The 26,323-nt window shown below is 40.7% G+C and overlaps 1 protein-coding gene across 4 annotated transcripts in view; it reads right to left on the bottom strand.

Annotated features, from left to right (window-relative positions):
• Positions 1–1,661: 1,661 nt before the first annotated feature.
• arhgef37 (Rho guanine nucleotide exchange factor (GEF) 37) overlaps positions 1,662–26,323 on the bottom strand; it is a 97,530-nt gene continuing 72,868 nt past the window's right edge. For all 4 annotated transcript variants that reach the window (XM_080201623.1, XM_080201625.1, XM_080201622.1 and 1 more), the window contains 4 exons: positions 21,601–21,723; positions 20,165–20,351; positions 7,259–7,437; positions 1,662–5,383 (listed from right to left, as the gene is read on the bottom strand). In XM_080201623.1, coding sequence (XP_080057749.1) covers positions 5,177–5,383; positions 7,259–7,437; positions 20,165–20,351; positions 21,601–21,723 — 696 coding nt within the window. In that variant the 3' untranslated portion in view covers positions 1,662–5,176. The remainder of the gene's footprint in view (positions 5,384–7,258; positions 7,438–20,164; positions 20,352–21,600; positions 21,724–26,323) is intronic.

Genomic DNA, 26,323 nt, shown 5'->3' with positions numbered 1-26,323 from the left:
ACAAGAAAACTTATTATTTGGAACCAGAAAATAAAAATCACATTTTTTACCTGTAGGTAATCTTCCAATGAAGATCCCTAATAATTATAATGATAAACTTGACAGTCACATTTGTGATAAATATATTTTTAGAAAATAAGCAAAGCCAAAATGGTCAAGAGGAAATGCTTTGTGAAGGTAGGGGTGATTTGAACAAAAGTAAGTTGAGAAAGAAGTTTGTAGGAATGTTGCACAATAGGTTTAAAGATAGGATTAGCACACAGGTCAGGTTAATGATTCTACCACGACATGCCATTCACGCAGAACCGATGCAAAATGCATTGGATTTTTTGCATTTGATTAATCATAGTGAGTTAAGGTCTTTCCAAGAAAACTACAAATCAATAACTGTTCTAACGAATTAGATGGACATTGTTAAAATGGTGTATAGAATTTAATAGCCATGTCATTGTGGCCCCAGCTACTGGCTGTGAAGCTGGGACACCTCCATTGTGGCTGTTTTCAGAAGCCTTGACAAGATTGCATGGCATCAGACTATTAAGATTATGCGATCATAAGAAATATGAGCAGGAGTAAGCCATTTGTCTCCCTGAGCCAGCTCTGCCATTCAATCAAATCATGACCAGTCTGAGTGTGGCCTTAACTCCATGTCCTGTCTCCCCCACCATTACGCTTGACTCCCATGTATGTCACAAACCTGCCTAATTCAGCCTTGAATATATTTAATGACCCAACTTCCATTGCTGTCCATGCAGAGAATTCCAAAGGCTAATGATCCTCTGACAGGAGAAATAACTCCTCATTTCATTCTTCTGATCCTTAATTTTTAAATTGTTTCCCCTAGTTCTAGACTCGCCCACAAGGCAAAAAGATCATCCCAGCATTCACCTTGTCAGCTTCCTCAGAATCACATGTTTCAATAAGATCATCTTTCATTCTTCTAAACTCCAATGAGTATTGGCCCAACCTGCCTTCCTCAGAAGACAATGCCATCATCCCCAGGAATCAGTTTAGTGGAGTTCTCTAAGTTGCTTTAATGTCAGTATATCACTCCTCCCCAAAACCTTTCACAGTATTCTAGGTATGGTCTTACCAACATACTGTACTGTTGTAGTAAGAGAGTCCCATTCTTATGATTCACCCCCTCCCCTCTTCTTGCAATAACACTCCTTTTGCCTGCCTAATAACATGCTGTACCTGCTTGCTGCCTGTTAACTACTGCTTCCTGTCAGGACTTATGTGCCTTCCATAGTGAAGAGCCTGGCACCAAGAACTCCCAACTAATGAGAGGGTTGTCAGTTCTTCAGACCCTGCTGTGCCACTCTGAGTGATGAAGATTGTGGGAGCTGAAGCAAGAGCTATGGAGGAGGCCCCAGAATTAAAGCAAGTGGGGGTCAGCCCCCGTGGGCCTTTCAGGCATGCCCTGGTAAGAAGAGGGTTGTTAAGTGAGAGAAGAGGGTGAGAGCAGAGGGTTCTTTCAGTAGGGCTGACCCTCCACTAGCCACAGGATTGTCTGATAGGAGTCCCCTTCCACCTCACAACAACCTCTAAAGCTTCTAGAAAGATTGTCAGCTTTCACTGTCTGATTCCCTAAGTCTTCTTCTTCCCTCCCTATAGCCCCCACCCCCCCACCCCCCGCCACACCACCCCTCCAACCCACTCTCCAGCTTGTGTGATTAGGCCCTTAATTGGCCTCGATTTTTCTCATACCTGACCAAATCAGGAGGAAGCAGAAAGACAATAGGTGCTCCACTTTCTGCCATCCCTCCCAATGTTACAGACCCGTCCAACTAATCCCCACCCACTACAGTGTGTGTGGAATTTACTTTCACCCGCTGTATCTGTGCAGTCCTAATTATAAGACATGGGTTTCTCCATTTTAAAAAAATGTTAATACTTCGTAAAAGTTAATTCTTCACAATATGCATCCTTCATGGTAGTGTAATATTATACACTGAAAAACTTCTAATTCACCATACAGTACAATGTTACAATTCATTATTGTTAGTAAATTGTTTAACATGTCTGCTTGTTCCAACCTCAGTTAGGTTTTAACACTGTAAAAAAATACTATGTGCGAAGTCAGAGAGGCAGTACATAGAAATGGAGCATTTTAACCTACTGATTCACTTCATGTCTGAATTCTAATCCATGTTCACAATGAAGCATCTGACTTCAAATGTTAATGTACAAAGCACACCAATGTCAGTTAGTGAATAAGTTAAATAGAGTCATAGAATCTCTACAGTGCAAAAGGAGCCCATTCAGCCCATCGAGCCTGCATTGACAACAATCCCACCCAGGCCCTATCCCTGTAACCCAACGTATCAACCCTGCTAATTCCCATAACACTAAGCATCAATTTAGCACGGCAAATTAACCTAACCCGCATATATTTGGAGTGTGGGAGGAAACCCACACAGACATGGAGAGAATGTGAAAATGCCACACAGTTACCCAAGGCTGGAACTGAGCCCAATCCCTGGCGCTGTGAGGCAGCAGTGATAACCACTGTGCCACCATGCCATTCAAATAAAATGGAAAACTCCCACGATATTATTTTAAATGATAAATTATTATTATTACTGTATCCTTTATAGTGCAGGGCTTATCTTCCTCTACGTGGCATACTATTGGCTTTGAGCAAACGTTCCAAAAAAAAATCATACCAAGAGATTTTTGGGTTCTACCCATCTCTATGCAGCAAATTTATCTTTAAGACCAAACTGAAATCACCCGAATAAGGTGGCAGATTTAAGCATCAGAAAGAAGGGTTGGATTTTACATTTCCAAATTGGGCACACGACCACCCACTCCCCCACGCTGATGAAACATTTGGCTCAATGATATTGAGGTCAGCAATGTAATTGCTGTGACATTATGACACCATTATTACAAATGATGGGTGGCAAGCAGTCCTGAAAATCAGCAGTCCACAAACCATTTTGAAATCAATAATTAACAAGCTATTATGTTTATTAACACGCCAGCTGACAGCAGTTTTTTGTTGTTTGCTGCATTTTTAGATACCGAAATGATATAATTTGGGAGTGTTTCACCGCAGCTATGACAAGGCGACACAAGGGCAGAGAAATAGGTGTACTGCAAGATTCATGGTTGAACTCACCAACAAAATTTGCTGGGGAAAGTGGCGGTTTCTGCATTTTTTTTTTAAAGTAATTTTTAAATCATTTTTGAGACTTCAATAAAAAAACCACTGATTCTGAAAGGTGGGAGCCTTTCCATTTCCAGCAGTGACCAACTTGATGTTCACAGAGTCTCGTTTGAGACAGGACAGAAAAATAAATACATATTTATTATCACCTGAACTGCTCTGTAAAAGTTATCATTTATTTTATTATTTTTAAAATGGACAAGGCTTTTCATGACTATCCATGGCTCACAGCTGAGGAATTTCAGATAATCAGGGTCTCACTGCAGAATCTTCATCACCTGCCCGCCATGGGAATTGCAGTAGACAAGACACGGAACATGTCCATTCACTTCAGGTGGGGTTTTTCAGTTTTGGGATGAGCATGGCCAGAAAATCCTGCCTTCAATGTCTGCAAGGAGATATTAATATCTCCTATGCCTGCTGCCCATCGAATTCTGCAAAAAATAATCAACTCTTTTTTTTAAATTTCTAAGGCAGAACTCCAACCCCGACGATGGTATGTCTGCCCCAGCCAACTATGGACAAAGACAGCTATTTGCGACTTATTGGCCCAGCCATTATCTGCTCCCAAACAATGGGTTTTAACCCCATAAGTTACCTGAAACAATGCAGTCACGTGACTGATTAATGAACTGTCTGATTTCTTTTCATTAATGAGCAATTGGAAGTTATCCTCAGTTACTGTTTGACCTCCAAAAAGAGTGGGGCTCCAGGCAGCAGGGACCATTATCTACCATCTTACCCTTGAACAGGTAGCAGCAGGAAGAGCTGCATCCAGGTACAACCTGCCTGGCACTCATCTACACTGTGAACTATAGGAACATTGGAACTGGTGCCTTCAAGACTACCTCAACTCTATGTGCCTTCTGGCATCATGGAAGTCTTAACTTCTGGAAAAACAGATCACTCTGTGAAATACCCTTGGAAGAAATCTTCTATTAGATTTTTGATTCTGGATTCATGTACAACCATAACATGTATTTTCTTATGTCCTGGCACTATACCCCCATCTTTCCTTAATCCCTCTTTTATTGAATGAGTGCAAAAAGAGACTGATGTTGTAAAACCCCTTTCTCGCATTTTGTGTGTGTCAAATAAACCAATCCTTTAATTTTATCTTGTCTTGAGTTTGTGCAAGTTACTCATAAAGGAGTGGAACACTCCAAATTTAAGGGATGGTGAAAATATGGCACCATTTATAAAAAGGGAAATCAGAAATCAAAAATATCTGTCCATTTACAGATGGGTAGTGAGGGGCCTAATCAGGGCTGTTTAAATTAACGCTCCTCCTGTCAGTAACAGCAGCAGTACTCCCCTACAACATGAGTGTCTGGTCTACAATGCCGCCGGGTCACAGAGTTCCCCTTTGTTTCTCTAATTGGCCTTCTTTCCACCAGACAGCCAGTAAACAGCCATTTGTAACTTGATTGGCTAAGTTAAGATGGTAGGAGTGAGCAAACCATTTAGTTTTCAATCTAGCTCACTTACTCTGCCAGGAAATGTAAATTCTAGCCTAAGGTGAAGTTAATACTTCAGTGCCTAGACTGCGTTGAAACCAAATGTACAGATAAGTTGGTGGATAATGGAGAATAGCTTACTTAAAGCAAAAGACTAAGCACAAGATCAAAAATGTCCCTGTTCTTTACTAATTCCAAATTCATTCTCTGCAATAATATCTCTTTACAAGCTACAAAAGTGCATAAGTGAAGTTGAGTGATTCACAGCTGAGAGAGCAATAATTGGCACACCCATGTTAGGGCACATCTTAAAATGCAAATATTGACAGAAAATTCATAAAACAAACCATTCTGATAATGTTGGTTTTCATTATACTCAAAAAATCTAACAAAGCTCAAACTTTAAGATAAACATGATGATTCTAGTAAGCAATATTAATGTCTCAATTCTTCATATTACTCTGCCATTGCAAATTTTATATGCAACAACGTTTAGTGCAATCTTTTAAAGTCTTTCTCAATATGGGAATGTTATTGGTAAATATTATGGCCCAAAGGATTTCCTCTCTAAAGTGCAAGGCACTTTCGCCAAATAATTTGAAGGCACATAGCCCCTTTGCCCATTCACTTCAACAAGGTACCACTCGTTGCTTCCTTTCTTATCATGAGGTTCCAGTATAGTTACAGCTTGTCCAGGTTGTAAACTGGCTTCATGAGGTCCTCTCGCTGTAAACTGGTATGCTGCGACAATCTGCACACATTAAAAAATGACACATGAACAACATGGTCTTAGATGCTTGCTTCACATTCCAGTAATCACAGAATTAGAGCTCAGAGATGCTTAAATTCATTGTCAGTCAAGTATGAAGAGGAATTGCATTAATTCTTACTTATTCAGTTAGAAGCCTTCATCATAAACAAAATAAATTACATTAGGGAAAAGATTCTGTGTGCTAACAAAATCATTTCTAAAGTTAATTTCTAAAGAATGCAGAGAGAAAACCTTTCTTTGTGCTATTTCCACTGATGGTCTTATCTCAGCACTCGGCTCTGTTGCAGCTTAGCTTTACATTATCCACACAGAAGCAATTGCTCTGTTTTATTTCATGTGGAGCTGCATTTTATTCCCTCCACTTTTAGAGCCCTCTTTCTTTTTTCAACTGGAGAGGTGTAGTATATGCTAGTGCTGACCCATAACTGAAGGGATAAGAAACAGTTGGTTACTTTAGAATGACTTCAATGGATTATCTGTTCTTCCATGAGACTGAGTGTGCCTTCTCTTCCCAGTGTATTTTTTACATTCGTTTCTGGGATGTAAGCTTCTATGGTAAGGCCTGCATTTATTGTCCACCCCTAACTGCTCTTTAGGAATTGCAAAACGCAAAGGACATTCACAGTAATATAAGCTGTCAGTCAAGTTTACAATGAAAAGAGTAGGAAGAGACCACTCATAGGATCATAGAATTCCTACAGTGTAGAAGGAGGCCATTCAGCCCATTGAGCCTACACCGACAACAATTCCGCCCCCCCCACCCCCGCCAAACTCTATCCCCATAGCCTCATGTATTTACTCTGCTAATCCCCCTGATACTAATGGCCAATTTAGCATGGTCAATTAACCTAACACACACATCTTTGGACTGTGGGAGGAAACCGGAGCATTTGGAGGAAACACATGCAGACACAGGGGGAATTACAAACTCCACACAGACAGTCACCCGAGGCTGGAATTGAACTTGGGTCCCAGATGCTGTGAGGCAGCTTTGCTAACCACTGTGCCACCATGCTGCCCAAAACTGAATTATTGAATGTATTACTGTAAGTCTCTTTTTGTAATTTCACTAATTCTATGTCAATATTTTTAAAGAGGCAGAAATCCAAAAACTAGTTAGAACAAAATTTCAAAATATATTTGCAAATAACTATGGGACCTTAACCAGTTTGGATTGTGTTATATTTTAGATATCAAGTTACTGTACTATTGTATAAGTTTTACAGTGTATTCCATAGTCCCGTAGCACTGTATGAGCTTTTTGACCAACCTATCTAATCACATTTCTGGGAGAAAAGGAAGAAAAACAAGACTCGTATTCATATAGTGCTTTCCATGACCACTGGATGTCTCAAACCACTTTGCAGCCAATTAAATAGTTTTGAAGTGTAGACAATGCGGTGGTGTAGGAAACACAGCAGTCAAGTTGCAGACAACAAACTCCCATAAACAGCAACGTGATATTGACCACATAATCTAGTTTGGTGATGTTGGTTAAGGGATTAATATGAGTCAGGACAGCAAGGAGAACTTCCTTGCTCTTCTTTGAAATAATGCCAACAGACCTTTTATTCCCACCTGAGGAAGCAGATGAGTCATCGGTTCAGCATTTCAACTGAAAGTCCGCATCTCTGATAGTGCAGTATTTCTTCAGGTTTTCCTAGTTCAAGCCCAAGAATGGGACTCAAGAGTGAGGGTGAGACCAACTGTGTCAAGGCTATCACACACAAAACTGGCCAAATTAACCTTCCAATTTTTGCCTTCCTTTGGCACATTAAGAAATATGACAAACTGAATTTTAGAACAATGCCATTATAATCAACATTTAAACTTTCTAATTGAAATGTCCCTTACTTGATACTGCATTGGTATTGGTGGTAGGGGTCTTTCACGTAAAACAGAATACTTTCTTCTGCTAATTGCTCCATCTACAACATTATCAAGAGATGAACTCTGCGATAGTGGCAAGTTATTTAGTTGTTTTGCAGGTTGATGTGGACTCAATTTTCCAGCAGGGACAAATCCTCTGTGACCTTTTTGGAGAAAATAAAATTATATAGTTTGAAGAGCAGTGGTTACAAGCACAAACTTGTTTGCTAAAACTGAAACTGTTCAGAATTGCTTAGGCTAAAAGGTCAGCCACTGATGTTTTATTAGCATAATAATGCTATTAAACATGCTAAAATGATATTATTATAAACTGGGTCATAGAGATTTTCTACTGGTGACCAGGAACGAGTTTAACATTGCCTTGAAACTTTGATGGAACTACTGACATAACTCACAACAGTAAGCTAAAACGCATCAACCTTGCCTCGCATATATTGCTAAATCCTTCCTGCAGGAAGAACAGACATGGGAAGTGATTTTTAATTGTTTCACTGCTTTCTTTCACTCTCTTCCCTCACTCATAAAGCATTTCAATTAAAGGGCTTTCCTTTACTGCTTGATTGCTTTAATATTTTGTATTGTCATAATTTTCTTGAAGAACTAGTTTCCCTCGGCATTGATCATGGGTTTTCTAAGATGTGGAGCATAGTTGTATCATTTAAAGCTAATTCGGTCTGGCCTAAATGCCAAATCCTGTCATCTATTACAAACTGTATAGTTGAAAGTTATTCTGATTGGCAACTGCTTCATAGAATCTCTACAGAAACCCCTAGAGTGCAGAAAGATTCTATTTGGCCCATCAGGTCTGCACCGACCACAATCTCACTTAGGCCCTGTTCCTGCAACCCCACATATTTACTCCGCAAATCCTCCTGATACTAGGGTCAATTTAGCATGGCCAATCAACCTAACCTGCACATCTTTGGACTGTGGGAGGAAACTGGAGCACCGGAGGAAGCCCACACAGACATGGGGAGAATGTGTGAATGCCACACAGACAGTGACCTGAAGCCAGAATTGAACACAGTCCCTGGTATTGTAAGGCACAGTAAGAAGCCTCACAACACCAGGTTAAAGTCCAACAGGTTTATTTGGCACTAGCTTTTGGAGTCTCAGGTTGTGAGGCAGCAGTGCTAACCGCTGCTTGATGCATGTCCATTGGAAAAGACAGACAGCAGAATACATCTCTCTTTAATTTTTTTTTGATATGACCTGTGCCACCTGAAATTATTGCCAAGTTTTAGAAAAAAATGCTTTATGCATTATGTGCTTTCTCACATCATAGCCACAGAGTCATACAGCAAGAAACAGGCGCTATGGCCCCCGCCCCCCATGTCTATGTCGAATGTCAAATACCAGTCTATACTAATCCCATTTATCAGCATTTGGACCATAGCTTATTATGCCTTGGCAATTTAAGTGCTCGTCCAGATGCTTCATAAATGTTGCAAGAGTACCTGCCTCCACTACCCTCTCAGGCAGTGTTCCATATTTCCATCACCCTCTGTGTGAAATATTTTTTTCTCAGATCCCATCTAAGCCACCCTAAACCTGTGGTTTTTTACACCTCTGCCATGGGGAAATTATTCCTACAATCTACCCTATCTTTGCCTCACATAATATTGTATACCTCCATTTGATCCCCCGCTCAGCCTCCTCTGCTCCAGGGAAAACAAACCCACTCTATCCAATCTCTCCTCATTGCTGAAATTTTCCATCCCAGGCAACATCCTGGTGAATCTCCTCTGCCCCGTCTCTAGTGTAGTCATGTCCTTCCAATTGTGTGGTCACCAGAATTGCACACAATACTCCATTGTGGCCTAACCAATGTTTTATACATTTGCACCAAGACCTTGCCGGTCTGATATTCTATGCACCAGCCTATCCACGTCAGCATTTCATTACAGTCCAAAGTTGCTGCCAAGACAGAACTTTGTTCTCATCCTTGTGACTTCAATGATAACTTTGGTCTTTTAATTGATGTTTTTTACATTTGCTATAATTCTTTTATTAATTTTCATTCATAAAAAGCTACTCAGTTATGACATTTGATTATGTAAAATGAAGGGATAGCATTCTAACTCACGTTCCATCCTGTTCCTGTTGTGAAATGCTAACAGCTCCCACACACGCTCACTTAATTATAGATAATTAGGAGAGAGAACTGTGTTTATTTTCTAAAAACAGCTGAAATTCAAAAAATGCTTTAGTCATGCTCCTATTAGGCGGAAGCATGAATATAAAATAAGGAACATGACTTTATACTCGCTACAGATAAAATGAGAGAAAAATAGAAAAAATTGCTATATGCTCTCAAAACAAGTATTTAGCTAAATATACATATATTGCAATCATGAAGGAACACATCCCCTTTTGAACAACTCAGGATATTTTTAAAGCACTTCCTGTAGTCTCTGAACAGTAATCTGCAAAAACTATTTGATACTGTCTGTTTTTGTTTGAGGGCTATGTCATAAAAGCTTGTATGAAAATGCTGAGATATCCCCAGTGCTAGCATTTGCTTTTAGTGAAAAGTAAATTTGGCTTCCCCATCAATTTAATTATTTTAACTCCGGGTAAAACCCTTGAAAATGTTGAGATTCTCACAAAGGGAAATTATATACTCTTAAAAACTGCATTACCATGGCTTTTCATGATTAAGAAAAAATTATATTAAAGCTCATACAAGAACACAAGAAATAGAAGCAGGGGTAGATCATTAGGCCTTCAAGCCTGCTGCATCATCTGATACGATCATGGCTGATCACATAGGCCTCAACTCCTTTTCTGGATCATTTTCTCATAGCTCTCTATTCCTCAATCCATCAAATATTTATCCACCTCCATTTTAAATACTTCTAATGATCCAGCCTCCACTATGTTTTGGGGTAGAGAATTCCAGAGATTCAACATCCTCTGTGAGGAGAAATTTCTACACATCTCAGTTTTAAACGACTGGCCTTTTATCTTGTAGCTATGGCCCCTTGTTCAAAACTCTCTCACCAGTGAAAACATCTCACCATCTACTTTGTCATACTCTCTCAGGATCTTATATGTATTAATAATGCACCTCTCACTCTTTTAAACTCCAAGGAATGCAGGCCCAGATTATTTAGCCTCTCTTGATAGGACAAACCTATGCCAGGTATTAGACTGCTTCCATTTTTACTCTATCCTTTTTTAGGTAAAGGCCCAACATGCAATATTTCAGGTGAGGCATCACCAACACCTTGTATAATTGCAACAAAATCTTCCTATTTTAAGACTTCAATTCCTTTGCAATAAAGGCCAAGATGCAATCTGCCTTCTTAACTACTTGTTGGACCTGCCTGCTAGCTTTTTGTGATTCATACACTAGAACATCTAGATTCCTGTGTATTTCACTCACCTGCAATCTCTCTCCACTTATATAATAATCTGCCTTTTCTCCCACCAAAGTGTATGACCTCATACTTTCCCACATTAAACTCCATTTGCCAGGTTTTCACCCAATCACACTATCTATCTATATCCCATTGCAGAATCATAATAATTTCATCACAATGTGCCCTTCCACCAATCTTCATATCATCGGCAAATCTGGAAACCTTACATTCTGTTCCTTCCTCCAGATCATTAATGAAATAGTGAATAATTGCAGGCTAAAAACTGATCCCTGCTATACACCATTAGTTACATTTTTCTGCTCTGAAAAGGACCCATTTATTTCATGTTTTCTATGTGACAGCCAGTTTTCAATCCATGCTAACACATTTCTTCCAATTCCCTGGGCCTTTATGCACTAATGTCTTATGTGGCACCTTGTCAAATGCCTTTTAGAAATTTAAATACACTATACCGACCTGTTCTCCTCTATCTATTCTCCCTGTTACACCCTCAAAGAATTCAAGCAAATTTATCAAAACGTGATTTACTTTTTATAAAACTATGTTCACTAGATTTAATTATATTCAACTTTCATAAATAATTAGCTATTTCCTCTTTGATCATTGACTCCAGCATCTTGCCAATAATAGCTGTTAAACTAACTGGCCTATATTTCCTGCCTTCTGCCTTTCTCCCTTTTTGAACAAGGGAGTCACATTGGCTGTTTTCCAATCTTTTTGTACTATCCTGAAATTTAGCAAGTTATGAAAATTTTCAACCAATAGGTCCATTATCTCAGCAACCACTTCCAATGAAATCCTAGTGTGCTGTTCATCGCATCCTAGTACCTTGTCCACCTTTAGCCCCTTGAGTTTCTTTAATGCTCTATCCCTTACAATTGGGATCTTTGTAAGTTCTACCATGTTATTTGAAATCAGTCCATCTGATATCTTAGGAATATTTGTGATGTCTTCCAAGGTGAAACCTGATGCAAAGTATTTATTTAGCATATCCACCATTTCTTTGTTTGCTGTTATCAATTCACCAGCTCCATTCAGTAGAGGTCTTACGTTTATCTTAGCCACCCACTTCCTACTTAGATATTCATAGAAACTCTTACTGTTTGTTTTATGCTGAATGCAAGTTTTCACTCAAAACTCATTTTCTCTCTTATGAGCTGTTTGGTCTTTTGCTGCTCAATCATAAAACTTCCCATTACTTTATTCTCCTACTATCCCTTGCCACTTTGTACATGCTGCCTTTCAGTTTAGCATTATCCTTCACCTCCTTTGGTAACCATGGATTTTGCTTCTTTCTCATGGAATCCCTCTTTTTGATTGGGATAATCTCCTGCTGAGCATTTTGGACCAGCTGTTTGAATATCTGCCACTGCTTATCTACTGACCTGTATCTTAGCTTGTTTACCCAGTTCACCTTAGACAACTCCTCTCTCTCTCTCATCCATACAAGGAGAAAGAATCTTATACCTGTTGGACAGGGACAAGAGCTGAGTCTCCTGCAGTGCTATTCCTTGGATTCCTCTACCTGCCTCTCTCACAGTTACACCCTCCGTGTCTCTAACCACTGACCAAATTCAAGGTAGCTAATTTAAGGTGTGTGATCGCCTTCTGAAGCACAGCACCCAAGTACCTCTCCCCCTCTCTGATACATTACAGCATCTGAAGCTCAGACTCCAGCTCATCAATTCTGAGCCGCAGTTCCTCAAGCAACCAACGCTGACTACAGATGTGTCCACTAGGAACCACGATGGGGACCATCAGCTCCCACATCATACAGGTACAACGCATCGCCTGGCCCTACATCTCTATTTCATTTAATTAGTTTTTAATTTCATTTTAAGAAGTTTCAACTGGCTTTTAGCTTTTTAATTTGTGAAATATTTTCCTTACAATCTTTAATGTGAAAGCAAGTTAGAATAGGTAATTCAAATTAGCCAATGAGATTCCCATTTTCCTGGTTTTTCAAACTCAGCTTGCGGCCTCAGCACAATGTGTCCGGCTGCCTCTGCTCCCAGGAGGTGAGTGAAAGCCCCGTCCCTGGTGCTCCACTTACCCTCTCCTCAGTACAGTTCCTAGCATGTTTGGTTGCCTCCGCTCACAGAAGGTGAGCAAAGGCCCAAATCTGGCTCTCTAATTTTCCTCTCCTCAGTACAGTGTGTTTCTTGCAGATCATCTGTCTCCTTCCTGAACCGTGAGTGAAGGCCCTGAGCCTGGTTCTCTGATTTCCTTCTCCTCAGTACAGTGTGTCTCTCACAGGTCCAACTGTGTCCACTACCAGAAGATGAGTGAAGGCCCTGAGCCTGGCCCTCTGTTTAGTCTCCTCAGGATGTGGAGATGCCAGCGTTGGACCCCACATCATGACTATTTTTACTGCAGTCTCCTCAGTACAATGTGTCCTTCGCAGTCTGATTGTGTCCGCTCCAGAAGGTGAGTGAAGGCCCTAAGCCTGGCCCTCTGTTTATTCTCCTCAGTACTGTGTGTTCCTCTCAGGTCTGGCTGTCCCCGCTCCCAGACATTGAGTGATGATCCCAAGTCTGTATCTTTTGAATCTAACCATACAAACGAGACACGCTGAATGGGAAATTCCAACAACTGTCTCCAACAACTATATCCCTCATTCTAAAGAGTCCAACAGGCTTATCAGAAAAGTTGTAAATCTATGTTCGTTTCTGTAGCTTCAAAAGTTACAGGGATGGCTAACGCTCTAGGGATTGATATGTAGATAGCAACATAATGAAAAATCTGACCATTTTGTTGGACAAGATTGAGCAACATTAAAACAAAGTTTCTTTAACAGTCTGCTCTGAACTTTAAGAGTTTCTTCACTCCCAATAAGTGGGTTTCACTTTTTCCATTAAAGAAAATCAAATGGACTGTGTTCTATACAAAACAAAATCCTCAAACCCTGATGGAATACATCACAAAAATATAGCCAGCAATGGATATTGATTCCTAACAATGTACTCTTGCAAATTATTTCTGGTGCTAAAGTAAACTATTAAAGAATAGTCGATCCATCAGATCAGAATGTTCTAAACTTTCATCACAATGCAATCAATGTTTGATACCACTTTGTAAGTATACAGAACCTATTTTGTAATGTTCCAGGATATTTGGTACAAACTATTTAACACGTTAAAAAAAATGTTATGGCAATAATTCCACTTAGGGCCTGGCCTAAGATCTCAAATCTTTTATGAGATGGTATTATCAGTGACATTATTTATTACGTCACCTCCATGTACTGATAGCACTGAATATTTAGTTCTATAATTAGATTTTGTATCTATACAATAGCTTGACTGGTAAGGGAAATGTTTCATTCCCCATCACCAATAGGAAATTTTTGGGGCAGCAGTTATATTCCAGATAATATTCAACATTATTGTTGCTGATTTTGAGGTGTACAAAGTTCCTGCAGAAGAAGTAATTTGTGGGGGGGGGGAGCTTTAAACTGGTTGCCAACAGTTGAACATGTTGTGAGGGCTTTGGCAGTGGTTACCAACCCCCTGCTTGGGTCATCATCATCATAATTGTCATGTCTGGCCAATTTGGTTTACCTGACGTGAAATGACTGTGTGCAGGTACGCTGAAGGCTATAAAATCGTAACAAATCCTGCTGTAGTGCTGAAGACCTATGCATTAGAGTATCATTCCCCCAGCAAAGCTGTTGTGAACAGGAACCTACCAAATATACAGATACGTCCTTTCTGCAAAGTACAAGAATAAAGCTAGCTCAGCCAATCAGCACCTTATCAGTTAACTGTAATATGATGGGAGGAGTCAACAACCATACAGTCATGCCGAAGCTATTTATATAACCTAAGAGAGATGTCGGATATAGTTATGAATGCAGGAGAGCATTGCTCACATGAAGCACTCCTCAATGAGTGTTGATAGAGAGCTCTGACTGCAGGTAACCACTAGAACCCTTCAATATCCACTCCCTTATCATTCTTCCTTCAATATTGTCTTCATGCATTGTCCTGAGTTACAAATACAATAAGACTGTAATGTCTTGTGTCTATTAGGATAAAACAAAGTAATGAAGGGAACTCATGTGACCTGTTCTGAATTCAGCCTGACAGCAAGCTTAGGTGGTTTGCTCACTCGGGGTTGAAGGGGAACCCAGGATTTTTTATGGTTAGAAAGTACAAGATGTTCATACTTATACAATGGCAAGTGTAGTTGTGATGGCTGTGGGTGGGATGTTGGCCAGAACTTTCTTGCCATTCTCGCCAGCAGGATCTTCCTGTCCTGTCAATGGTGCACCCCTGCCACGGGTTTCATGGTGACAAGTGGTACATTGAACAGAAAATCTTGTTGACAGTGGCAAGACCAGAAGAACCCACCACAGGTTAAAGATCACCACTGTGAAACATGCAACAGGTTGTGCAAAAATCCCAACCATTAGGAATGTCAGGTTTCATAAGTGGTTATATTTTCAACAATTTATTTAATCTCTAGATAGAATGGAGTTGGGTGATCTAAAGAAGACTGCTAATTAGTATTTCTATCTGGACACAAGGCCCATGTGATTCATGTAATCTTGGGAATGGGCTTTAGGCAGGAAAACAAATAAGAAACCATCGTGATAGCAGGTTGAAGGTCTCTTTAGATATTTCTGAACCTCACAGATGGGTCAGTCTGCAAGGATATGAGAAAGGGAGAGTGAGGGAGAGAGACAGAGCGAGAGAGAGAGGGAGAATGGAGACATAGAGGCAGCTAGTCCTGCACAAGGCAGCAGAAACACTGACTCTATTATTCACCATGCAGAGTGTCCTTACAACAACCCTTGGGAGCAGTGTATAGCTATGGACTGTTTCCAGGAGAATCAAGTGACCATTTAAGGGGCAGATTAATGCATAACCATGGTGTGGGACTTTTGGTCAGTTTAAAAGCTAAATAGAGGAAATGGTCCTGTAGTTTGAGGTATAAGTTGCCTAGTGAATAGTGTTTCAACACTTTTGCTTTTAGTTTGGTTGTTACAATGAAAGTCTCAGAACTTGAAATCTTGCTGTACTATCTTTCCTGTCAGTCACTGGAAATTCACATATCATTTTACAGGTCAGTGAGATTGTAGCAAAATAATGCAACACATAGTAAACCCTTCATACAAGCTACTCTTTATAGGCTGCATTGCCAATAGCCACAATACTGGCACCAATACTGTTGCCTGTGGATTCCAATGGTCTGCTCCAAGAGTGCGTTAGTTAATGCATAGATTTAATTGTAGCATAAGTTAGTCACTGATCATGGGGTCCTGTAAAGATCAGGAGCAAAGTGTGCAGGAATGGCTCTAATCAACAATCAGCCAGGCTTATGTGGGAAATGTTATGTGGGAAAAAAGAAGTAAGGGATGGGAGACACAATGAAAGCATGATGGTAATTGACAAGAGGTTGAGAACAGGGCTCTACGGTTTAAAGCTGGTAATCACAAACCAGTTACAAATTAAGAGTGTAAGTCTTTGTAATTCGTGGGGCAAAGGAATCATCTGAAGCAGCCAGTAGGGAGGATGTGGGTTCAGCCACAGAGACTCTGGGAATGGCAGAATCCTGAAAACACTGTGAACCCCCAAGTCCGATCCTGTTGCTTCTAGACATTCACAGTGAAACCGGTGAAATTTTGTTTTTGATTTATTATTGTCACATATATGAGTATACAGTGAAAAGAATTGGTTCTTGTGAATGTTTAGTCTTGCACAACGGTATCAGTCACTAATTGCACGTGGGGCCAGGTGAGTGCCTGAGAGTTGCAGAATGGTGGTGAAAATACTGAAAATTAATCCCATACTAAGCTTCAGGCAGGTGATAAAAAAAACTGGGAGAAGGCAGCAATATCAACTGGAAGAATTCACGCTACACCAGAAGAGAGAGGTCACTACACAGGAATGAAAAGGACATCACATCAAGAAAGAAACTTTCCTTCCTTCCTTCCCTCCATCTCAACAATGTCATGAAAGCAATTTGCACAAAGTTATAGAAAGAAATGTCAGGAGGAGACGAGCCAGACTAACATCACATAAATCACAGAACCAAGCAATAACATTGTCTGAGCTCTATGTTGTCATTATAACATTAGAGAAATATAGAGAGACAGTGAGATATTCAATTTGTTTTTGCTTTAGCAATATTAGAGCTACTCAGAATTAGGGAATGAGTGATTGCTTAAAGGCCACAGATTAACATAGATGCCTGTATTTTCAGCCTTCCTGGCCAAGCATGAATTGCTCCTTACTTTCCATTATAGTTATTCACGGTATCACCCAGGTGGAAGGTCATGATTTCATACAAAAGATAAATCTGTTGAACAGCTTGATTCTGTGTCACTGTGGCTCATATACAGCTGGTACTATGAACTGATACTATGGTACAGTAGTTAACACTGCTGTCTCACAGCGCCAGGAAATTGGGTTCAATTCTGGTCTTGGGTGACTGTCTGCGCAGAGTCTGTACGTTCTCCCTGTGCCTGAGTGGCTTTCCTCCTGGTGCTCCAGTTTCATCCCACAACCAAAGATGTGCAGGTTAGGTTGATTGGTCATGGTATTTTGCCCCTTAGAATCAGGGGAATTAGCAGGGTAAATATGTGGGGTAACAGGGATAGGGTCTAGGTGGGTTTGTTGTTGATGCAGACTTGATGGGCCAAATGGTCTCCTTCTGCACTGTAGAGATCCTATGATTTTATGACCAGGGTAAGAAGTCTCACAACACCAGGTGTTGGACTTTAACCTGGTGTTGTAAGACTTCTTACTGTGTTTACCTCAGTCCAACGCTGGCATTTCCACATCATGAGTGACCAGGGTACCAGGCATTAAACTTCATGATTCTCTGTTTTTGATCACAGGCCAGGATGTTGAGGGTCAGAAATCTCTCCCAGTTCTGACACATGACAGAGTTGTCATGTGTCTCCCACAAAGTGATGTGCTTGCAGTCTTTGGCACCTTGCACAGTGGGGAAGCCTGCAATCCTAGCAAAGTCAGTTGTTCACTCTGCCAGCTTTTGACTGACAACAGGAAATGCAATGCAGTTAGCTGTTATTGCTTCATTCTGTTTTCATTTAACCACCAATTTACCTATCTTTAAAAATTGACTGCCCTCTGAATCAATCAGTAAATTCAGCAATGTATTTCACAGCCTCACAACCACCAATGTAAATAAATTTCTCCTGCTCTCTATTGTAGCTTTCCATTTAACCTGAACTATCTATTTTTTTTGCTCTTCTTCATAATCTTAAGCTCCATCACCCCTTTTCAAAGTCTTTTTTTAATATTGATGTTCTTACATATCAGGCAGCAGCTTATTGTAAATCTACGCTGTTTGCTCTCAACATCCATTGCACAACATGTCACTCCAATTTCGTCTAAAGTTTTGTATAAACTAATAATTAAAGTTCAAAACTAAGAAGTCCATTTTTGATGGTGTAATGTGTGCTTGAATATTGCCTTGAATTTTTTTCTGAAACATCACCAATAAATCCTCCTAAAATTTGTATTCTAAACTTGTTCTTCCGGCATGATCTTTCCCCTCTTGATGACTCCCTCATGGACCACTCCCTCATGAAATATATTCCGTATATTTTCCACTCTTTCTTGAACGTCTCTAACTCCAACAACAAAGCAAGGTTGTATGAATTAGTGCTTTAGACTCCATGGTAATAGACTTTAATACTATTAAAACTAAGGTATGTTATATTGCAAATGTTTGTAAGTAAATGTTTTTAAATAAGGATGGGTTAGTGTTTATTTATAAATTGCAATTTAAGTTTCTCTTAAGCAACAGTTCAAAGGTCATGGATTCAAGTTTTGGTTACCTAGACACATTTAGTAAAAGATATATGTTATCTCTCTCTAATCTTCACGGGAAAAACTTGTCAGTTAAAATTGAAAGTAATGTTATCAGAAATATGCATCAGTCAAACACTGGGAGGTACTTGATTAAGAAATAACAATGTTCCATTTACCGAGTGCTTAGCAATCGTTCCAAGGGACATTAAAGAGTACACAGAGTGGCTGAGGGAATGAGGTGAGGTTGGGAATGAAAAATAATGAAAAGACCAGCAGAGTTTTGGTTTCAATACTTTATCTGCACTATTTGCACTCAGCAACAAGGAAGGAACGGCGATAAATTTCCAAGTCTGGATGGTGAGTGACTTGGTGGGGAACTTCCAGATAATGGTGTTACCAGGTTTCTGTTGCCTTTGTTCTTCTAGATGGTAGTGTTTGTGGATTTCAAAATTGCTGCCTAAAGAACCTCCGTGAGTTACTGCAGTGCATCTTGTAGTTGGTGCACACTGCTACCACTGTTTGTTGGTGGTGGAGGGAGTGAATGTTTGTAAAAGTGGTACAAATCAAGTGGGTTGCTTTGTCCTGCATGATTGTTGTTGGAGCTGCACTCATTCAAGTAAATGGAGAGTATTCCATTACTTATGCCTTGAGAACAGATTCTGGGGAATTAAGAGGTGAATTACTCTCCACAGAATTCCTAGCCACTGACCTTCTCTTGCAGCCATGGTGCTTATATGGCTAGTCCAGTTCAGTTTATGGTCAACGTTAACCCTCAAGATGTTGATCGTGAGGGACTCAGCAATGGTACTGCTATTGAATGGCATTGCTTCTTGTTGGAGATGATCATTGCCTAGCACTTGTGTGGCATGAATGTTACTTGCCACTTGTCTGCCCAAGCCTGATTATGGTCCAGATCTTGCTGCATTTGAGAATGGACTGCTTCAGTATCTGAAGAGCCATGTACACTCCTGGACATTGTGCAGTCATCAGCGAGCATCCCCACTTCTGACCCTGTGAGGGAAAGAAGGCAATAATGAAGCAACTGAAGATAGTTGGGCCTAAGACACTACCCTGAAGAGCAGGGCATGCACAGTGGCACAGTGGCTAGCACTGATGCTTCACAGCACCAGGGACCCGGGTTCAATTCTGGCCTCAGGTCATTGTCTGAGTGGAGTTTGCACATTCATCCCGTGTCTGTGTGGGTTTCCTCCAAGTGCTGTGGTTTCCTCCCACAGTCCAAAAATGTGTGGGTTAGATTGATTGGCCGTGCTGAATTAATGTCAGGGAGATTAGTAGGGTAAATACATGGGGTTACAGGGATAGGGCTTGGGTGGGATTTGTGTCAGTACAGGCTTGATGGGCCAAATAGCCTCTTTCTGCAGCGTAGGGATTCTATGATTCTATGAATTTCTGCAATGGTGTCCTGGAACTGAGATGATTGACCTCCAACCACACAACCATCTTCCTTTGTCTCAGGTATGACTCCAACCAACTGACTGATTGCAATATTGGAAAATCTTCATGTAGATATGCTCCACCATGTAAATATACTCTGTCATTAATTGTTTTAGTTCAAGTACCAAGAATGATTACTCAGGAAACGGAGGAGAAAATTGGGTGGCAGAGGAAAGGCAGTCAAAATTAGAAAATACCTCCACACACTACAATCTCTAACATACACATGACTAAAAAATTGTTACCTCCTGAATCCACAAGCCATCTACTTGTATTTCCTTTTGTATCTGCAGCCTGAAGAAGTGCCACAAGATCACCTCTTTGAAGAGTCAAGTCGAGTTCTTTGTTTCCAGAAATGTTACTGGTAACTTGATAAATTTTGTCTGGGCTGTGTTTCTTCAGCAGATTTTCCAGTTTGTCTTCATCGTAAGGCTGAAAAGGAACATATTGAGAAGTAAATGCAGTTGGATACGACCTATTCATTGTGTGGATCTTTAACTGCAGTGTAGCGAGTTGATGGAACATTGAGCTAGCTGTCTGAGAGCCGCAGCAGGAAGCTTGACCCATTTTGTGTGCTGAATCTCATTAACATACCTGAGGCTAGGTGTACGCTTCCAGAGGATGTCATGATGCAGTTCACCAGCTCTGGGACATTGCCCTCATTATTCTTATTCAGCTCATAGGAGCCCTCCTGCTCTGCTGGGCTCATCAAAAGTCATTTCAACACTTCACTTTTCCATCCACTGATGCTCCAAGTGTTAGTATGTGGATTGTCTGTGTGAGGAGCTAAGTCCACTGCTATGAGTTTGATTCCACTGCTCAGGTAAGGTGAGTTAAAATTATATTTTTTAACTCATCTTGTTGTAGCAACAGATAGTTAACACACAGGGAATATCTGTATTATCGTCTGTTTTAAAAAAATGACGGTTAATTATTATTCCCTCCCCTCCTAAATTTTAGGCTCCAGTAACTGAATTTCTCGTTGGTGGTTTTTTGCAGCTATTTGAAACAAACACTCTGCCATTATCTTTGGGTGATTAACAAAATATCAAGCGGAAAAGCCATAATGCCTGCAATCAAACATCGTTAGTGGGATTCATCTCAAATTGATGGAGTGACTTTCAACCACTTAATGCCAAAATGGTATCATTTCACTTCATCATCTCAATGCAATACCATAATGCAACAAACGCCAACATGAACAATGTTTCTACAATGCACATGATGTTGTTTAAAACCAACCATAAAGTTTTACATAGGGATCAATCTTATTTTTACAAATTAACATTTTGTTCATAATTTTTATTATTTATCTATCAGTACAATGTAGTTTCTAATGGGTACGGGTAAGTTTTTTTTTAAGTTTATTTATTAGTGTCACAAGTAGGCTTACATTAATGAAGTTACTGTGAAAGTCGCCACACTCCAGCACCTGTTCAGGTACACTGAGGGAGAATTTAACATGGCCAATGCGCCTAACCAGCACACCTTTTGGACTGTGCACTTGGAGGAAATCCACACAGAAATGGGGAGAACATGCAGACTTCACAGTGACCCAAGTCAGGAATCGAACCTGGGTCCCTGGAGCTGTGAGACAGCAGTGCTACTCACTGTACCACCCAAGGACTTCTCTATAAAAAAACTCTTGTTTACTTTCAAAAGTGCTCTACATGTAACATACCAGTTCTACAGTTTGTTCCATAATTGATTCAAATATTTGACAGAAGTTTTCCAGTTTTACATTTGATCGCAGCAATATTTCTTCAGTTTGTTGCCAAAAGTTGTCTTCACGACTAAGTAGTAACTGAGAAAAGAAAGTTTAAAAAACGTATTATTGTAGATAATAATGCAACGTTCATCATGTAAAGGTGAAGGAGCCACACTGTTGAAAACTGAAAATAATACTTCACTTAAGTGATGATCACCAAGCCAGTATCTTGTACTTTATCACTAGTACTTTCAGTGCTATTGGTTCCTCATTGAATACAAGGAGCCATGGAGTGTGAGGTTCTCAATAGTGAATGCTGGACAAATGTGTTAGTTCACTACATTGTAAGTATAAAGACAATTTCTTTGAATAAACAAGCAAGTGGCCATTGACAAAGTATAATCACAACAAAACATTTATTATGCAGCAAAAGTTTGCTTTTATCAAAATGTTTTGCATTGCTATGGGAGCAATCAATGTTTCAATTGCTTCTATAAGATCTGAGGCCCAAGTAACACAATCACATCTCTAATGTACATATCCTCCCAGGCTTAAATGCTCCAAGTACTAGCATACAAAATTTAGCTATATAAAGCAACAAATGATCCAGATGGGGACAGTTTTCAGTAAAAACTTTTCAGGAATATTTAAGTTTGAGAGCTTCTACTGACACAATCAGCAATCTAGGTGCAAACTGTGCTCAAAATTACATTAGTTTTCCAAAGTGAATTTATCATTCAAGTTTCATTCAAACTAATTTTCACAAACTATAAAATCATCTCCATGAGACAGTGCAATCAGGCAGTGTTTAAGAGTATTTGAAGTTTAAAGTTTTAAAAGTTTATTTTATTAGTCACAGGTAAGGCTTACATTACTACAATGAAGTTACTAGTCGCCACACTCCGGCATCTCTGCGGGTCAATGCTCCTAACCAGCACATCTTTCAGACTGTGGGAGGAAACTGGAGCACCCAGAGGAAACCCACACAGACACAAAGGGAACATGCAAACTCCACACAGACAGTGACCCAAGCCGAGAATTGAACCCAGGTCCCTGGCGCTATGAGGCAGCAGTGCTAACCAGTATAACTTTTCTCTTGTATTAAACTGTATTTCTTTTAAATATATTTAAGAATGGGAACCTAATGTAGTTTTATTAATCCATCTGAAAATAGATTTATCACAAAAAATAAGCAATTGTAGCAAGTGTGTCTAATTCACCACTTGCAAGTAACCTACTTTTAAATAGCCTAAAAATGATTTTTAAAACAATGCTGAACCTTTCATTATTTTCACTTGTGTATAATAGTCATTTTATTGGTAAATTAAATATTATTTGATATTTAAAATATATCTTTGCACCTAGAAGTATCAGTTATTTTTTAAAGCCTCCACAAAAGTCTGTGAGCAAGTGTGATTAGCAAGACTGACAGGATGATTAATTTGACCTGAGACATGGCAAGGTAAGGCCGAATTCCAGCATGATGTGTTTTAACCAAGCGAAGTTAAAGTTTAAAGTTTATTTATTCGTGTTAGAAGTAGGCTTACATCAACACTGTAATGAAATTACTCTGAAAATCCCCGAGTCACCACACTCTGGCACCTGTTCAGGTACACTGAGGGAGAATTTAGCATGGCCAATGAACTTAACCAGCACGTCTTTCAGACTGTGGAAAGAAACCGGAGGACCCTGAGGAAACACAGGGATAAGGTGCAGTCTCCGCACAGACTGTGACCCAAGCTGGGAATCAGAATCTGCATCCCTGGTGCCGAGAGGCAGCAGTGCTAACCACTGTGCCACTGTGCCGTAGCAACGTAATTTATGCTGAACACAACTTGTACTTAGCATTCCACAATCTTATGCAGTGGTTTGGCCAATTGCAAGCAAAGTGCATTGGGGCCAATGCAAGCAAATGGAATCTCTCCCCCTTTAACTTAGCTTTTTTTTGCTGCGAAATTTCATACTATTTTCAATGAAGTAGCCAAAACCTTTTTTGATCCAAAACTCATCCAACCCTTCTGATTTTCAAATGACACATGAACCTTCCTGCCTTCTGAATGTCAATGCTATCATCAGATCTGCGGAACAAATTAAGTAGGGAAGGTATCACTGTGATCATTCTTCCTTTTTTCCTTGGGACCTAAGTTAATCTTTGCTAGCTAGAATTAAAAATTATGGGTGAGATTCTCTGGCCTCCCTTCAGCCGTTTTCCTAGCAGCAGGAGGCTGCACACCGTTCGCTGGCAGTGGGATCCATTAATTTTCCAGACCTCACTGGATTCCAGGGAAGTGCCGGAAGATTGGAAAACAGCTAATGTTACGCCGCTGTTTAAAAAGGTAGCAGGCAAAAGGCAGGGAATTATAGGCCGGTTAGTTTAACGTCTGTTGTAGGTAAAATGCTTGAATCCATCATCAAAGAGGAAATAGCAAGGCATCTTGAGAAGAATTGTTTCATAGAGCAGACGCAGCACGGTTTCGTTAAGGGGAAGTCGTGTCTGACGAATTTATTGGAATTCTATGAGGATGCGTCTAGTGCGATGGATGGAGGGGAACTGGTGGATGTGGTGTTTCTCGATCTTCAGAAGGCATTTGATAAGGTGCCGCACAAAAGATTGTTACAGAAGGTTAGGGGGCATGGAGTTGGGGGTAAGGTGTTAGCGTGGATAGGGGATTGGCTGTCAAATAGGAGGCAGAGAGTGGGTGTCAATGGGTGCTATTCGGATTGGCGGTTGGTGACTAGTGGAGTGCCCCAGGGGTCGGTGCTGGGGCCTCAGCTATTTACCATTTATATAGATGATCTGGAGGAGGGAGCCGAGTGTAAGGTGTCGAAATTTGCTGATGACACAAAGATAAGTGGAACAGCAAATTGTGTGGAGGGTGTGGAGAGTCTGCAGAAGGATCTAGATAGGCTGAGCGAGTGGGCGAGGACCTGGCAGATGGAATAAAAGGTTGGCAAGAGTGAGGTTATCCACTTTGGTAGGAATAATAGTAGGAAGGACTACTAGTTACAGGGCGAAAAGCTGCAGCATGCTACGGTGCAGAGGGACCTGGGGGTCCTTGTGCATGAGTCGCAAAAACCCAGCCTACAGGTGCAGCAGGTGGTCAGGAAGGCAAATGGGATGCTGGCCTTCATAACGAGGGGGATTGAATATAAAAGTAGGGAGGTCTTGCTGCAACTGTACAGGGTGCTGGTGAGGCCGCAGCTGGAGTACTGTGTGCAGTTTTGGTCACTGCACTTGCGCAACGATATTTTCGCCTTGGAGGGAGTGCAGAGGAGGTTCACTAGGCTGATACCGGAGTTGAGGGGGTTGAGCTATGAAGAGAGGCTGAATAGACTGGGCTTGTACTCGTTAGAGTTTAGAAGAATGAGGGGGGATCTTATTGAGACGTATAAGATGATGAAAGGGATGGATAGGGTAGAGGTGGAGAGGTTCTTCCCGCTCAGAAAGGACAGCAGGACTAGAGGGCACAGCCTCAAGATAAAGGGGGGGGCGGTTTAGAACGGAGTTGAGGAGGAACTTCTTCACTCAAAGGGTGGTGAATCTCTGGAATTCTCTGCCCGTTGAAGTGGTGGAGGCTACCTCGCCAAATATATTTAAGACGCAGGAAGATAGGTTTTTGGTAGGTAAGGGGATTAAGGATTATGGGGAGAAAGCGGGAAAGTGGAACTGAGCAGCGACAGATCAGCCATGATCTTATTGAATGGCGGGGCAGGCTGGAAGGGCTAAATTGCCTACTCCTGCTCCTATTTCTTATGTTCTTATGTTCTAATCCCGCCATTGTCAATGAGAATTCCCAATGAAGCCACCCTACATCACCGGGAAATCTTCCACAGGAGATATGCCACTGATGGGACCAGAGAATCCTGTTCGCTTAATGGCTGGATAATTCGGGCCTACATAACCTTTCACAAGGCAGCCTTCACCAAACATTTGCATTTCCAATCCTAAATCCCTATCTCTCACTTCAACACAGCAATGTTACTGCATCTTTTTCCTCCAACTATCTGGGATACTTGGGAAAGATTCCTCACTTTATCCATGCCAAAGACAAACTGGCACACAATGCCCATGGTGGATGGGATATAGAGGAGGCATTCATGTTTAAGTAAAGTGAAAAAGTAAAAGTAAAGTACAGTGGTTGGCACTGCTCCCTCACAGCACCAGGGACCCGGATTCGATTCCTGGCTTGGGTCACTATCTGCATGGAGATTGCATGTTCTCCCACTTTCTGCGTGGATTTCCTCCAGGTGCTCCGGTTTCCTCCTGCAGTCCGAAAGATGTTAGGTGTATTGGCCATGCTAAATTCTCCCTCAGTGTGCCCGAACAGGCATCGGAATGTGGCAACTAGGGGAATTTCACAGTACCTTTGTTGCAGCATTAATGTAAGCCTATTTGTGACTAATAAATAAACTTTACTTTTACTTTCCTTTCTTAGCTTCCTTCCACCCTTTTCTGCAGATCTGCCCTAATGACAGCAGAGTCCAAACTTTATGTGATTAGGAAAAAAAGGACACCTCTGGTAGATGTATTTGGAGCACCATCTTGTGTTTAGACTGGATTAAGCTAGTTCAGTAGCCTTACACATTGAACTGCTATACAGACTTTGTAAGAGGTCTCACAACACCAGGTTAAAGTCCAACAAGTTTATTTGTTTATTTGGGACACTCACCTGACGAAGGGACAAACCCCAAAAGC

Source organism: Carcharhinus amblyrhynchos, chromosome 13, assembly GCF_965287045.1.
Source record: "Carcharhinus amblyrhynchos chromosome 13, sCarAmb.v2.hapA, whole genome shotgun sequence".
NCBI lineage: Eukaryota > Metazoa > Chordata > Chondrichthyes > Carcharhiniformes > Carcharhinidae > Carcharhinus > Carcharhinus amblyrhynchos.
The sequence above is the reverse complement of the archived record's forward strand: the minus strand, read 5'-3'. Positions and strand labels throughout refer to the sequence as shown.